The 15,792-nt window shown below is 41.2% G+C and overlaps 1 protein-coding gene across 5 annotated transcripts in view; it reads right to left on the bottom strand.

Moving 5' to 3' along the window:
• LOC141798746 (band 4.1-like protein 1) overlaps positions 1 to 15,792 on the bottom strand; it is a 74,305-nt gene that overhangs the window by 32,960 nt on the left and 25,553 nt on the right. For all 5 annotated transcript variants that reach the window (XM_074680562.1, XM_074680560.1, XM_074680563.1 and 2 more), the window contains exons 2-3: positions 12,945 to 13,033; positions 12,472 to 12,621 (exon numbers count right to left, since the gene is read on the bottom strand). In XM_074680562.1, the coding sequence (XP_074536663.1) occupies positions 12,472 to 12,621; positions 12,945 to 13,016 (222 nt within the window). In that variant the 5' untranslated portion in view covers positions 13,017 to 13,033. The remainder of the gene's footprint in view (positions 1 to 12,471; positions 12,622 to 12,944; positions 13,034 to 15,792) is intronic.

Here is a 15,792-nt window from a genome sequence, read left to right as displayed (position 1 = left end):
TCTATGTTCAACAAGCTCCATGGTTTTAGACACATTGATTTCTAGTTGGCTATCAAGACACCAAGCTTCAAGGGCCTCAGTGTGAGCAAGATAGGAGGCCTCACCAGAAGGATCAGATTTCTGTAGCAGGCTAATCAAGGCCATGTCATCTGCATATTCAATCAGTTAATTTTTTTTACCATGAAGTGAAAACTTGTTTGTAAAAACAGAAGGTGAGCAGAGGTGAGAGGACGCTACCCTGTGGGAATAAAGTGCTTAAGATGAGCTGCTCTGACAGAATGTCATTGGCACAAACCCTCTGAGGGCAGCAAGAGAGAAAATCCCTGATCCAAAGAGTCAAGCCTTTTTCAATGCTCAAATCTGCTAGCCTTTTCAGAAGAATGTGTGGTTTCATTAGCATAAGCTTTAGCAAGCAAAGACTGTTTTGAGATCATGTCTAGTAAGATCAACGGAGGATCATCAGTTCCTCTTTCCCTCTTACGAGTAAACTGTAAAAGATGAATTTCACCAGTTACTCCAGTGGTCAAGAGATCAACTAAAACTCTCCATAGTTTTACATAATATGGAAGTTATGGAAATAGGCCAAAATCTTCAGGTTTGCTTACCCCTGGCTTTTTTGGTATAGGCCTTATTATTCAGAATTCCCAAGATTTGGGCACACCTGTGACAAGAAGGGAGTTGAACAGTTTTGTAAAGACTTGTTTTAATTGAGAAGCGCAGTCTTTGAGTAGAGAGGCTTCCAGGCCGTCTGGGCCAGTGGCCTTGTCTGACTTCAGTTTGAAAAGACTTTCAGCCACAGCATCTTGTGTGATGTGTGGTGCTCCAGCAGGGAGATTTTTATGGATCTCATTACATTCCTGTTCATCATCCACTTTGTCAAATCTACTGAAAAATTGGTTTAACTCATCAACAAAACATTGATTGATGCTTGAAGGAATATTACATTTCTTATTAGTTTTTCCCCTCAGTGTGTTAAGACCCTCCCAGGCTTGTTTTTTGTTGCCACTAAAATATTGACTTTATACTTTCTTCTTGTGAGCTATTTTTGCTTTGTATATGTATACTTCCTCTCAGCTGTCTCCTCTTTTCCTGCATTAGTTCCACATCACCAGAGCAGAAAGCTGCCTTCTTTTAATTAAAACAGGTTTTCAATTGCTTAGATACCCAAGGTATACTGTTTGGGAATATTTCCACAAACTTGGTAATAGGGATATTTTTCTAGCTGTAAATCATGGAGGTGCTGTAGGGACAGTGTAGAGCCTGAAAAAAATACAGCATCCCCCTTTCAAAATACAGGATGGAGTTGACCTTTGATGGCTGCTGTTATCCAGTGTCTTAGGACCCGGTCACACTGGCAAACCATACCACTCTTAATCACGCTTCTATTCTAAAGTCTTGTTCTTGCTCTGCTTGTACTTGAGCACAGTTCACTTCTCTGCTTTGGCACGCTTTGGAAAGATGGACTTCAGTGGCGTTCACGTAAAAGCCACAAGACTCGAGGAATGATCCATGGCATATGATCCCTGCAACCACTCCTCTCAACAATCATTTCAAACAACAGCAAGCTGTTGGAGGGCTGTGTCCGACCAAAACGGCTCAACATAAACCAAAAAGTCTCTGAAGTTGCAGCGTTACACTCTGTGTCTCATTGTGCTGACTCTGATGATATTGCACTTGATGTAAACAGATGCTTCACAATGATGTAGGCGGGTCATGCGTGTGCCTTGGCTCATATTGGAGTAGTTTAGGGTGACCATGTGCACAGCATTTTAACCACTTGTCCCACGTCCCGCAGATTGAGACGATGTCCCACGTTTGATCAGCTCTTGCTCGAGTCTCCAAAGTGCAGCATTACTTTTTTCTGAAATCATGATTTTCATCCAATATGTCTGTGTCTGTGTGCCCCCCCTTCTCTCCCACTCTTTCTCCTCTATCTGTCTCTCTCTAACCCCAACACAGTCGAGGCAGATGTCTGTCTAACATGAGTCTTGTTCTGTCCGAGGTTTCTGTCCGTTATAGGGAAGTTTTTCCTTGCCATTGTAACTTGCTTAATGCTGCAAAATATCGTATTCATGGTGGATTAAGATGAGATAAGACTCCTTATCTTGTCTTGATGTTGGGTTTCTGCTAATAAAATTTTATTAACATTTACGGATCTAGACCTATAAATGTTTTTGTAAAGTGTCTTGAGATAATGTTTGTTATGATTTGGCACTATACAAATAAAGATTGATTGATTGATTGATTGATTGATTGATTGATTGATTGATTGATTGATTGATTAATTGACTGATCCAATAGCTGAAAGATTACTATTGCCATTACATCTGTCCACTGTCAATCAAATGTACATGTGACATCAGGAGTTTATCAACCTGTCACCTGCGTCCTCCTTACCTCCGCCCACTGACACGAAAAACAAAGGTAAAAGCCACCAAACTGCAGATTTTGGTTGAGAAACATGAAATTCCTGGGAGAAAAATGAGCTGCTAACATGTTTATTTAAGGTTGAAACCCGTGCAAGGTGATTCACAGCGAGTGTTTGAGGATCTTGATTAGTTATTTCTCCGCTCCGCATGGAGGTGAGTATGATGCGAAGCGACACACGTCATGTAAAACCTACAGAAACAGCCCACGCAGAAAGTTAAAATGTCATCACCCGTGCCTTGTTTTATTGCACACAGACTAGTTGACCTTTAAGAGCTGTAATAAGTAGATTTAATAATAGTTTTTATGAGTATCATTTTCCTGTGACAAATGTATTTCCTTGTCTTCTGAAAGGGAAAAATTTCATTGAAGGGATTGTTGATATTTGTATGATTGTGAGCTTGGTCTCATTAGAAATATTAATTTTACAGGGTTAGATGGACATTAATTAAAATTTTAGTCTATGTTTTAGCATTGTAGTAACATGTGAACAGTGCTGCGGGGGGAAACTGTGCTTGAGTACAGCACGGTTTGAATGGCCAGTGTGAGCGCACCCTTAGCATGGAAGCTACATGTAATTAAAAACTTATCTGATAGAACTCTTTCATCTGCATGAACAGAAAACAAATGACGACACTGTTACGGTTTGATGAGAGAACAAATGGCATTTGAATAAGTTTTACAATACATGATCAAATTTACTGTTTGAGGTGTTTCTGTTTGAGAAACATCTTGGGATTGAAAAAATAAAATTGCTGTTCATTCAACTGTTTGATGAACTGTGACCTTTTAATTCCTGCCATGGCTCCAGTCTGCCACCACTACTTCCCTCTGCATTTCTGGGAGTTGCTAATTTGTCTCCTCGTATTCCTCACTCACGTCATTTCCTTGCTCTTCAGCTCCTCTTGGCAAAGAATAGGGAGGGCGGTGGCAGACGCAAGGTCAGAGATGAATTTGCAAAATGAGAAAAACCTCATTCCACAGCCTCAGTCTGAAGCAACACTGGGCTCAGATGACAAGCTGCACGGCTGTCTCACCTGTCAAAGCCAAGGAAGGGATGCATGTATAAAAAGCGCTCATTCTTAGCAATGTGAAACCAATAAACTTCTATCAGAGCTGATAATTTGTGGTATTTCTTAGGTACTTGCAGTTCTATCTGTCTGTTCTGTCTTCATATGTGAGGAGATATCAATGTGACTGGGTATGACTCCTGTGGGTCTTGATTTTATTTGCATTTCTGCAACTGGATCAATAAAACCCCACAGGGCTGCGTGAGTTAAGATCAATTTTGTTGTTGAATTAAGTAATTTAAAAAACTCTGCTTAATCTCTAATGCTTGTAATGCTAATGAAATAATCTTGCACAAAGAAGCAGAGGCCTGTGTGGAGGAGAAAGGTTAGTAAAATCCAATGGTCAATGACTGACAGGGGCCGTAAGAGTGTTGAATATTTGCAGTAGTGAAGTGGTGCAGGATGTTTTTTGTTTTGGTTTGGTTTGGTTTTAATGGGACCCAAACATGTGGTGGTGCCCTTGTATAGCTGTAATAGACTTAATTCATAAGACTTCCACGGAGGATACACACCACTTCCTTGTTCTGAGCATCCCCAGGAGCCTCCTCAATTCTCGTCTCCTCCAGCTGCTTTCATAAAACTGGAAGATCCGCTGTTATAGAGGAGTGTTAAGGTCAGATGGAAGGGAGCATGGGAGTAATGAGAAGCTCCCTTGGTTTCTGCCTGATGTCTGTGGGTCTTTCTCCAACCTTTCCAACCCCACTCCCACTGTGCTTTGGAGTGACCTGCATTTGAAGTCATGCGGTCAGCTAGAGCTGCCAGCTTTCAGACAAATCCCCATCGCTTCCATGGAACCATGTGGTTGCATTCTGCTTTGTGGACTGGAAAATGTTTATTTTCATTCTGGATTTTTATTTTTTAAATATTTGATTGTAATACTCTTTTCTTGATCTCCTCAAGTTAGCAAAAGGAGCTTCAGTTTGCTGAGCATCTACCATGACAAACAGTGAGCTGGGTTACGCACAGCCAGCACACCAGCCTCTGTGCAGAATCACTGTTGGAGAGCCAAACTGCCCACTCTCACTCTACATCTGGAGTTTTTGGACAGTGGACAACACCTCATGCCTAGTAGCCCAGTGTTTATATTGATCTTTACTCTGTTATCAAACTGGAGTGTTGCTGTGAAGCTGCTCTCATGTATCCTCACATCTTGCTCCTCTGGGTCTCCTTCTTTCCTTGCAATCCTCTTTCCTCTGTGCAGCATTAAGAAGTTTGTGAAGCTCTGCGACTTAACAAGCCCGAAACTACAGTGAGTCTGAACAAGGACCAAAGTGTGCTCACTCTTCATGTTGTGTTAAAAACACTGTTCTATTTTTGGTGTGAAGACACCACAGTGGCAACAAAGTCTGAACTCTCATTTTTGCACAGTGCTGTTTGCAGCTTGAAAAAATATTTTAAAATCTGTTTTTTTCCTTCATACTGTTTGATTATAACTACTTATCCTGCCCTGATTGCCTGCCTAAACCTCCCTGATCATTACTCACCTCCTTTCCTTTAATCCACTCAAACACTCACACCATCTCCTCTCCTCTGTGTTGTATAACTCCTATTCCTTTACAACCTTTTGGACCACATTTGTACATTTCCATCTCATTCTTCCCGTAACAAACCTCATTACTACTCCCAAAACGTCTGAGTCATTCTGCGTCTGGGTCACGTATTCATAACAATCTTACACCTCAGAATTTATGAGACAAGCTTTGAAAAGGGAAGCCTCACGACCCAGGCTGAGACAATTCTGATGAAATCATCAGGGTTATTTTTCAGGCCTCACAAAGCTCCCTTCAGAGCCACACAAGACTTCTCACAGCAGTTTGAAAACGCTGTGCTCACAGTAAGAATCTAGGGCTTTATAAGTGGATTTCTCCTCGTTACACTTGTGTTATTGTTGAGGTAAACAAATAATTGAACATTGTGCAACATTTACGATGCAGCACCCCTATTGACATTACCATGGTGAAGAAAAATGGAAAAGTGATGAACATTAAATTTTCATACAGTGAGAATATTCTCTGGTTTCGTATTCATTTTATCAAACGCTGTTTCAAGATTGACCAAAAGTAAGTTTATGCTGTGTCAAATATTCTAGATAAACTATTACTTCAATTTCAGGGCGAACAACGCAGGTTTCAAGTTTGTCCTGTTTTTTTATTTATTTTATTTTTTTAATAAACTATGCCCTCTTAAAAGTCTCTGTGGATCAAAGCACAGTTAAGATAAGCTAATCTGTAAAGAAAAGCTGCCCTTTAATCAGGCAGGTTGTGCTCCAGTGCTAGCCTCTAAACATTACTGAGGCTCCCTGAGCCAGAGATCAAACTCATTTGAATCTTCAGAGGTTTAGTTCTGCTGCTGGCTGTGCATTCTGATTTCACCATGCCGAGCATACACTGCAAACTGAGGCCAATTCTGGCCATACTTCTGAGTCGCACATCTACACTGGAGATCAAAATTAGAGAACGCACCACAATTTCACAAATGTCAACTTCATTCCATTGTCCTCTGATAAATGTATTCAAACACAAGTTAAAGGTTTTTTGAGCATATTGCACAAGTTAAATTCATTCTGAATAAAAAAATTAAATCATAAATTGAAAAATGGACACTGATCAAAGTTAGAGAACACTTTCAGATCCTTCTCAGTAATTGGTGTTAGTCTGGCACCTGGTGTCAGTATCCTCAGTTATCTGACAAACCCTCTTTAACTGGCAGCCTAACTTTCAGTTTTCACTGACTTCACAAAATGGCAAGCCGTTCTAAATTCACTGAAACCCTCCAGCAGCAGGTTGACCTTGTCAGCAATAGCGAGAGAAGTTTGCCGTTCCAAATCTGTGATATCCAGAATATTTCATCTTTACAAAGCCACAAATTAATTTAAGTCCACCAAGAAGGCTGGTCGTCCACAAAAGACAACTGAAAGAGAGGACAGGATGATATGGAGAACCTCAGTGGACAATCAGTTTACCATTGCAGCTGAAATTGCTCGCCAGTTCAGTGACCCACAGGGTAAGACAATATCTCGACATATAGTGTCTTGATGTTTGAGAGCATTTGGACTGTAAGTCCACTCTGCAGTGACCAAACCTCTCATTAGCAGAAAGAATCAAAAGGCTAGGCTAACCTTTGCTGAGGAACATGTTGTGTAGACAGAAGAAAACAGCAGCTGCTTGCTGTTGTTCAACTTCAGTTTAAAACATAGCATGAACATAATGTAAAATCCCAATCTAATCAGTAATGAGCGGAGCAAGTGAAAACCAGGTTACCGGCGTCCGTTTAGATCCTGGCGCACAGTCCGGTAGGAAGCCATCCACAGAAGGATCCAGAAGGATCCAGTGGGAGACTGTTCGATAATAAAAGTAACCTGCGCCCCCCGGTGTAAACCTCAGATCGTTGCTGAAAAGAGTTAGTCTGGAGCCCTGGTGTCATCTGATTCAGACGAAGCAAGGAATGCTAGCATGCTAGGCTAGGCTATGTCTTTGCCACAGACTACACTTCACTTTGCTATTTTCTGCTATTACTGCACATTATTTTTAACTCACCAGAACAACCTACCACCTGCGCAACATGATCCTTGGCAACATTTTTTTTTTTTGTTGGTCACGGTAGCCAAAAAGGAAGACATTAAAAAGAAAAGGATGAGCCCCAACACAATTTATGAACCAAAGTTACATGCGTTGTTCTTTAGGGCCCGCTTGGTCGAAAGGATATCTCTACTCTGATTGGTTGCCACCATTTGCCGCTGAACTGCGTCATAGCCAATTAACATAGAGTTGATGGAGGCTCAACTTCTCATCTGGTGCCGCTTTAGATGTTTTAGCCACTTACACCGCTTTAGCCACTCAGGATGCTTTGGCCGCTCAGGATGCCGGGCTCTCATTGAAATGGATTAACTTCCGGCGTGCTTGCCGCTTTTGCCTCTTTTGGTGTGATCGCACAGTAAAGGCCCACTTAAGGCCCATTTATGCTTAAAGTTAATTACAAATACAGACTGGCCTTCTGTCCGTGCTCTGCATTCATTTCGTTCATATTTCTGAACGTTTCCACAACAAGTCTTACAGATACGGGTGTTGTGACTGTGAGTCATATTTATAGCGTAGATGGAAAAGCGCTGTTTTGTTTGTTTCTCTCTCTGTCCTCTGTCTCTCCTCTGTCGTTCTCCTTGCCGCTCTCCTGCAGGTGTGACCTGTGATTGGCTGAGGGGTGTGGGGACGCACTGGCTCCTGGTTGGAGGAAGATGTCACATGGCAGAGAGCGATTGGCTGGACGACGTGGCTTTCAAAGGGGGTTCCGGCAGTTCAGACGCCGGCCCTTCTGCCTCACCACCACCATTCGTTTGAAGCTGTATTGGAGTGTTGTATATCTGTGTGTGTGAGATCAGTATAGATCTGACTTTTGTCAAGTTTGGAATTTTAAAATTGCAGTCATGGTAAGTAGGGGAGAACAGCGGGGGAAGGGGGATCATTTTTCTCCTGTTTTTATGTTCAGGGAGTCAGTCCCAGGGTTTGTATGTTTTTTTTTTAACTCTAGTGTTAGGTAAGGTATTTTTGATTTACCAGAGTGATTTTTGTTTGTTTCTTTGTTTGTTGCTGTTCCTCCCTGAGGTAACCTAAGGGGGAAAAAAAACTTAAAAAGAATTAAATCTTGGTTAAGACTGCAAACTTGATTCTGTTTCCTTACTCTGTTTCTGTGTTGAGACGCTCTGGTGGTGAGACTGGAGAGGCCACTTATGTTATTCCCCAGTACCCCTAGCCTGGGTCATAACACAGGCCAATTGGAGCAGGTGCCACCAGAAACCGTGGAGGCAGCGCTGCTGTTGCTGAGTTTGTTGTTGTCATAAACTTTTGATTATGGTCTGCCCGCCTGGTGGGTGTATTGGTTGACAGCAATGCCAACGTATAGAAAGCATGGATTTATGTGAGAAGTGACGGTAACACCATTTGAAAAGGACGTATACATTTTCGTACGTGAAGGAAGTATAAATGGGCCTTTACAGTGTTCCACAGCATCATTTGGACAATCCTACAGTGTACACCCGGCCTTGTGTAAGTAGAGGCAAAGAGGTAGCGCAGAGGAACTAGTTAGATGGATGTTCTTAAAATGGGAAGAAAATGTGCTGTGGATAAACTCATTTCATCATTTTTTAAGCGTTCTCCAAGGAAGCCCAGTTTGGCCCCAGTGTCATGAATCTTTCATTTGTTTTTCAACTCATTTGCGACATGATCACAGGACTCACATATTTAAGAAGATTCTGGATTTTTTCAATGAGGAACTTTTAAAGTGAGAATGTTTAGCACTGTGGATGGTTTTTTTTTTATATAATGCTGGTAGACGATCTGCTTAACCACTTTTACACTGCATGATTTCTGCGTTAGTTGCATCCAACTCATGTAAAGCCAAAAATATCACTGTTTGGGGATAAATGCATGAAAGTAAAGTATTTATAGGGTTGCAATTTAGCATCGGCAGCTGTTTTAACAAACCAATAGAGCTGAGGGTTTTGGTATTAAACCTATAACTGTCTGGCCTTTCTTACAAAGCCACAGTCATGTTTTCCAAACAGCATGTTAAAGTGTAAATGAGAGGCTGGAAACTTACGGAAACAGTTTAAAAACAGGTACAGTCTGGTGATTTAAATGAAAAATCCTTTAGTTTGAGATGGATTTTGAGTAAGTAAGTAAGCTAACGGTGGAGTGCTTTCTTTAACAGTATGGCTTTAGGTTAAGGACTGCTCAATGTAAATGCACTGAGGTTAATCAATACCTATAACGTCAAGCCAAACATCAATAGGTGGCTCAGGCTGCTGCTCTGTTTTCATCATCAGGCCTTGCTCACTTGCTCGTTCAGCCAACATCACGATATTCATTAAAGTAATGATTCCACTGCATTCATCATTGTGTCCTCGCTTGCCTTCTCTACACTAAAATACACACTCACACACACGCTACAGAGCAGAAGCACACACCACTTATATCTGCCCCTTCTGTATCTTGGTCTCCGCCTCCTCCCCCGTCCTCTTCTTTTCTTTTCTCTTCCTCTTTCCTTCTCCCTTTCTATTTTCTCCTCGGTCAAACATAAGAGCAGCCATCTGTCAGCTGTATGGATTACCTGTCAAAGGCCAATTCCTCTGGTGTCACTGCCCAGGTGACATGAAGAAATGTGGGTGCATGAGCAGAGGATGGGAGGATGAGGTGAAGGAGAATGAGTGTGTGCGAAGCTTGAGTAGGGACTCCTGACATATTTTTCTACTCGCCAGCTCTAGTAAGTAAAACATGTGAGGTCACGTGGGAGGCAATAAGCCATAAAAGGAAAGTAGTTGATGTGAATGAGGTCAAGCGGCCAACAAGATCATTCCCTTCACACATCACACTCCATCACTGGAATCCGCCTATCAGGTTAGAGCGCCAGCTATAATATGATTCACTGAAGCTCTGTTAGTACTGCCCTGGCTCTCTGTATGATGTGGAACACTCACTTGGACACCTCTCGCTCTACCTTCATAAGTCATATCAGTGTGGGAGCAGATTAACTTTCTCCAGTGTTCAGCCATGAAGAGCGTGTGGGCTTCCGTTAAACACAAATAAACAGAGAGCGCTGGGAATTCATTCTCTGTTTACAAACACAAGAGGCTCTGGTCACGATTTATAGAAGCGAGAAGCTAAGGATTGCTCATCTGAGCCTCCATCCCCCACAAAGTGGAGCCTGTCTTACCTCCCTCCACCCTTTGCCAACCCCCCTCACAGGGAGAACAGCAGCAGAGCTACATTTCCTGACTCAGTAGCATGAATTACCCTGGGAGACTAAATCCCTGTGAGGTGTATCGTAGTGCGCTGTGCTGAGTCAAGAAGTCTGTTCAGAAAGGAGAGATTTACACCAGCTCCTTAAAACGCAGGTTATTTTAGACCTTGCACAGCAGGATCTGAGTTTTAGGTATGTTTGCATTTTAGTGTTGAGAGACAGCCAAACTGTTTTGAAATGGCACAGCAAAACAACCATTCGAAATTGGTTTTCTTTCATGTTTCTGAAAATTTGCAGAGTTGCAGAGTTTTTGCAAATGGCAAAAACAATTACTGAGGGATAACTGTGATTCTAGCTGACACAGCTTTATCTGGGATATGTCTTATTCTGCTGTTCTGACTCTTGTTTCCTTCAGTTATAATAGTTTGTGGCCTAAAAAGTTATTTCTGGGATCTCAATAATATCCCTGTTATGGAGGATGAAAACTTACCAGTGTTTTTAGAATAGTCTAACTTTACTATTTGCTTCTGGCCGGGGCGCCCTTTGGAAACCAACAGACTTCAAAATATGTAAAGGAATGTCAACTTCAGAAATGTATTTTCTAACCTTTTTTCACTTTTCAATAATCATTACATTTGTTTAGAACAGGGAATCATTAAGAAACAAGAGCCAGACTCACATAGGTAGGTTGTTGCAAAAGAGAGAAAGCATTTTAATGCTCTGTCAGCCAAGGTGGGATACCCCTTTCCTACTTGTAGGGATGGGTACCGAATTAGGTACTTTTATAGGTACCGACTGAATTCTGTCAAAAGTACCAGGTATTGGTTCATGTTAGACCGAAAGGTTCCATGTTTAGGTACCTAAACACACCCTTGTGACTGCGAGTGAGTGGAAGAGTAGGTGATTTTCCATGCTGGACATGAACACAGCATTGCAAGGTTATATATTGAAGAAGAAATATGTTAAATTGAAAAATTTTGATTTTCTGTTATTTGAAAAACTGATATTTTTTACCACATAAACATAAAGAAGTACCAAAAATTGGTAACATTGAGTAGTGGTACTGTTTGCCAGGTACCAGGCATTGGTACCGCATCGTTTCAAACCTGAAAGGTACCCATCCCTACTTACATGTAGCCAGTAGTTTGACAGAGCCTTAAAGTTCAGTTCAGTTTTTTAGGCCTGAACCACACGTATATGGATATATTTTTGATCGGATATCTTTGTCCTCGTTGAAAAAAAAATCTCCGTCCACACCACAGAAATATCTCTGTCCATACGAAGAGGCCAAACTGAAAACGATCGTTTGGCCTCTGAAGCCTGCAATGCCATGCCTGGCTGATAAGTGGCAGGTTAGCAAAATGTGAAAACCATAGAGGAACGTTATGAGCATGCGCAGTCATACACAGTGACTTGTTGCTAGGCGCTTGATGTCATCGCGTCAACACCAGCTCCGTTTAACACCGCTACACAGTTCCACTCAACCTGATATTTTTTTATTTCTTCACTTTTTTATTTATATATAGGTTATATATATATTCTATTTATATAAATATATATATATATATATATATATATATATATATATATATATATATATATATATATATATATATATATATATATATATATATATATATATATATATATATATATATATATATTTAGTTATATATTTATTTATTTATATATAGGTTATAAAAATATATATATATATGAATTAAAAGAATAAATAAATAAATAGTATTTTTTTCCTTCCTTCCAATTTTCTGAGGCCCCACTTGTGCCCCTTAGTGGCCCCCTTTTTAACAACCACTGGCCCAAGTTAGCACACCTCAGGGCTAGAAAGTCATAGAGTAAGAAGATTTATCCCTATGGTGCAAAGTCCCCACTGCTAAATTCAATACAAACCATGGACTATCTCTTTTTTACTTTGCTTTCCATTTTGCTTTGAATTCTTTTTTTCTTATCAAGCCACTTATCAAATAATAAAAATTAGTCCTTGTCAAGTTTGTAAGAGCAGATTTGGGACTCAGAGTTCACGGACATCAACCTGCAAAGCTGACAGTGAAAATGGCTTTTCAACCAAGTTACTGAAATGGTTTTAAAAGACAGAAACGTGACAGGCTGCCATACAAGACTTGCTCATATCTTTTTTTATGTCAGGCTTCTTTTAAGTATTGTCCATTGATTCTGAAAATGAATTATCATTGCTTAGCTTCCATGGATTTTTCAACCATACCTCAACTGCAGTCTCGTAGTCTGAGCCGTCGAGAAGCGTGACTTTGACCGGGACGGTTTTCGGCCTCTTGGTGGTTTTCTGAGGGGATTTGGAGGCTTTGCTGGGGGTTTTCTCTGAGCTATCATCCGCCTCCCCATGGTCCTCTGGAACCTAAGGAGGGGTGGATGGGGAAAGCCGTTTTTACATTTAATGAGCTTTAAATCAATATACTTTGTTCTGCATTTAAATATGTGTATTGATTATGTCTTGCAAAGTGATTTAAATCCAAATCTGTGATCATACGAGGAAATCATCAAATGCATGATGTAGTGCACTAGCTGCCACCCTCAGATGTTAAGATGTTAAGTTGCTGGCACAGACTGAAGGGGGGCTCACAGCCTTGCATATCAAACAGCGAGCCGGAAGGCCCCTGAGTGATTGAAAGGCTCCAGTTAAATGATGTACAGCTGCTGTGAGTTCCACTGCACTCCCACCTGATTGGTTCTCCTGGCGTCACCCTCCATTGCGCTCTTCATCTCCCCAGCCAAAGCCTTCTCTGTTGTCATAGAAATGAATTGCAGTCCTGCAACCAAACACAAACATATTCAGTCAACATCAAATCTTTTCCTGATCCAAAAAAAAGAAAAACAATGTGGGGATGTTTACTACTCCTGAAAGTCCAATCTGCTTATAGACTCATGATGGATTTGGCTCATTAGACTTCTTGTCGTATGCCGCATACAAAATCTTCATTTGACCAAAGAAAAATGGCTGAAAAACAAACAACATTTCATTTCCTCTGCAGCTGAAAGCTACTTTGTGGGGTTTTTTTTCAATGATTCTGTAATGCTATGAAAATTTAGCATCCTTCCCACATGCATTTTCATTGCATTGTGTACGGAGGGATGACAGTGAAAGGATGAGGATGAGGGCAGCTCAGCTCACAGCCTCCCACAGGAGCACTCTGCATGAAGAGCATCAGCTTCAGGACGCTCTCCTCTCACACACACCAGCATAAGGAGATAGCATAAATTACATCAGCCAGAGAGCCCTGCGGCAGCGCACGAGACAGAAGACACACCGAGATAGGATGAGAGAGAGAGAGCGGCACAAAGGCGAGTGGAAAAAGGACTGAAAGGGAGAGAGGATGATTGCGAGGAAGAGGAGGGTACTGGGAACATGACAACAAATTGAGGATGATGGGGGGAGGCATAAAAGAAGAGGTGTGGAGGGATTGGAGAGTCAGACACAACAATACAACATCCAGGTGAGCAGGAGACAAATGAGGCCTGCAGTGTGAAGGTGACCACCGCTCCAGCACCAGCTCCAGCACAGTGCTTTCTCTGCAGCTGACACACACTCTACAACAGCTGATATTCAGATTAGGAAGTATAGCTGTATGAAAAAGCAGAAATAACAAAGAAAAGCCAAGAGTTTATCTGTACCTTCAGTCTTAAACGGATAAAAAGGACGCACAAATAATAATTCTATGTCATATGTAACTATGTGATATAGCATGTGACGTATTGAAGCCATGTTTGGAGGAATGTTGAAAAGTCTTGCTTTTTATGTTGAGTTTTATGTAGTCATCATTTTTTCAAACCTCGGACCCTGGAAATGTGAGTATTTTAAATGCTGTGTGCTGTGGAGCAGATGTAAGAGCTTTTCCTCAGTGTCCCCCCTGTCTCTGTGTTAGCTTCAGGATGCTAACTTTAGCTGCAGTTAGCCTGTTGTTTTAGCCTGTAATGTTATGGTAAACAAGCTTTGCTGTTTTCTAAACATTGTGCACTCAGAGCTTGTGGCGCCGCTCTCAGTGACGTGGAAGAGCGGGGTGGTATCAGCGGTGGCTCATTTACATATGAAGGTCATGCCCACTAAATCAGAGCGTTCTGAACAGAGGGGCTATGAGAGCCTGGAAACAATGCTGCTGTGCTTGATTTATTGGCTTTTTGGACCAAAACATGTTACAACCATTTCATGAAGACATCAATGATCTATATTAAACTGCAGAAAATGAGCATAATATGGGACTTTTAAGGCATCTGTATCATTCTTTGAAGCCTGAAGAAATACAACTAGTTAATTAGAGACCGCATGTATAGAGTCTGAAATTCAGGACTAAAGAGAGCAAGGTTTTTCTTTCAAATCATACAGTCATTAATATGTAACTGAAGGACTCATTTAAAGTAAAGATTTGAAAACAGCTTTCAGTTTTTGTCACACTCTAGGCATGTTTGTAAAATAAATCTCAAGGCCTTCAAAAACCACACAAATTATGACCAGAGGTTAATAAGAGGAAGGGATTAGAGAGGAGAGGACATAGTGAGCTCTGACAGAAAAAAACTACAAAGCTTCCAGGGAAATCTGTCATTAGGGAGGAGCAAAACACAAGCCTAATTTGGTCTAATAACAGCCAGCAAAGTGTTTGTAAACCAGGAAAAGATGTGGTAGTATTTTTCTCCAAAGATGGGGGCCTAATTAACTATTTTCCTCTAGACCAGCTGTCAGAGAATATCTCTGTGTTTACAATTTGGGAAGCTTGAACACAGCACGTCCCAGCTTTCATGATAGGTCAGCCTCCCTCTGCATAATGAAGCCGGATCAAAGACGAGTGCAATCTGGCTGCAGAGAGGCTGCAGATGCCATGCTCACAACAGCCACTGTTTCTCTACATCTCTGAAGGGCCTGCAGGTTGATTAATTGATGTTAGTTATGCAAAATGACTTAATGATTCCAAAGTATAGTCTCATTAGGACTGTATATTATGTGAGTGAACGGCACCTTGAGGTGTTCAAGGGTAAAAAGGTTACAACAAAGGGATGTTTCCATGTGTTTGTCTCTTTTGACTTCTAATTATGCAAGGAGATCATCAGAGTTCATCTGGGGAAGAAGCCAATTTGCATGAGTGCGTGAACAGAGTTTGCTTTACCAGAATAGTAAGGAGCCCAGTGATCTGAGCCTGTTTTATCAATACCAGTGACTCATCAGCAAAACAACTGAGCTTGTTTGAAAGTATCTTAAAGCCACTCATCATGACTTAATTGCAGAACATAATAAAGAATCCCTGTATCACTCTTCTTCTTTTGCTCTTCTGTTCTTTTTCTGGCTCCTGTGTCCACCATCACTACAAAATTAGTGACTGAAATCATTTTAAAGTGTGGATTGTAATCGGCATATATCGAGAAAGGAGACTTTTTCAAGATCGCTTTCAAACTCCTCACAGCCCATTTAACCACATGCACTCACAGCACAAGAAGAAAACAGCAGAGACAGAAAACAGACAATCTCATATCATATCATATCCCTGTTAGCACACGTTATTGTGACGAAACCAGATCAGAT

The sequence above is a fragment of the Halichoeres trimaculatus genome, unplaced genomic scaffold (genome assembly GCF_033239565.1).
Source record: "Halichoeres trimaculatus isolate MK-OKI-2021-1 unplaced genomic scaffold, fHalTri1.1 fHalTri1_scaffold_11, whole genome shotgun sequence".
Taxonomy (NCBI): domain Eukaryota; kingdom Metazoa; phylum Chordata; class Actinopteri; order Labriformes; family Labridae; genus Halichoeres; species Halichoeres trimaculatus.
The sequence above is the reverse complement of the archived record's forward strand: the minus strand, read 5'-3'. Positions and strand labels throughout refer to the sequence as shown.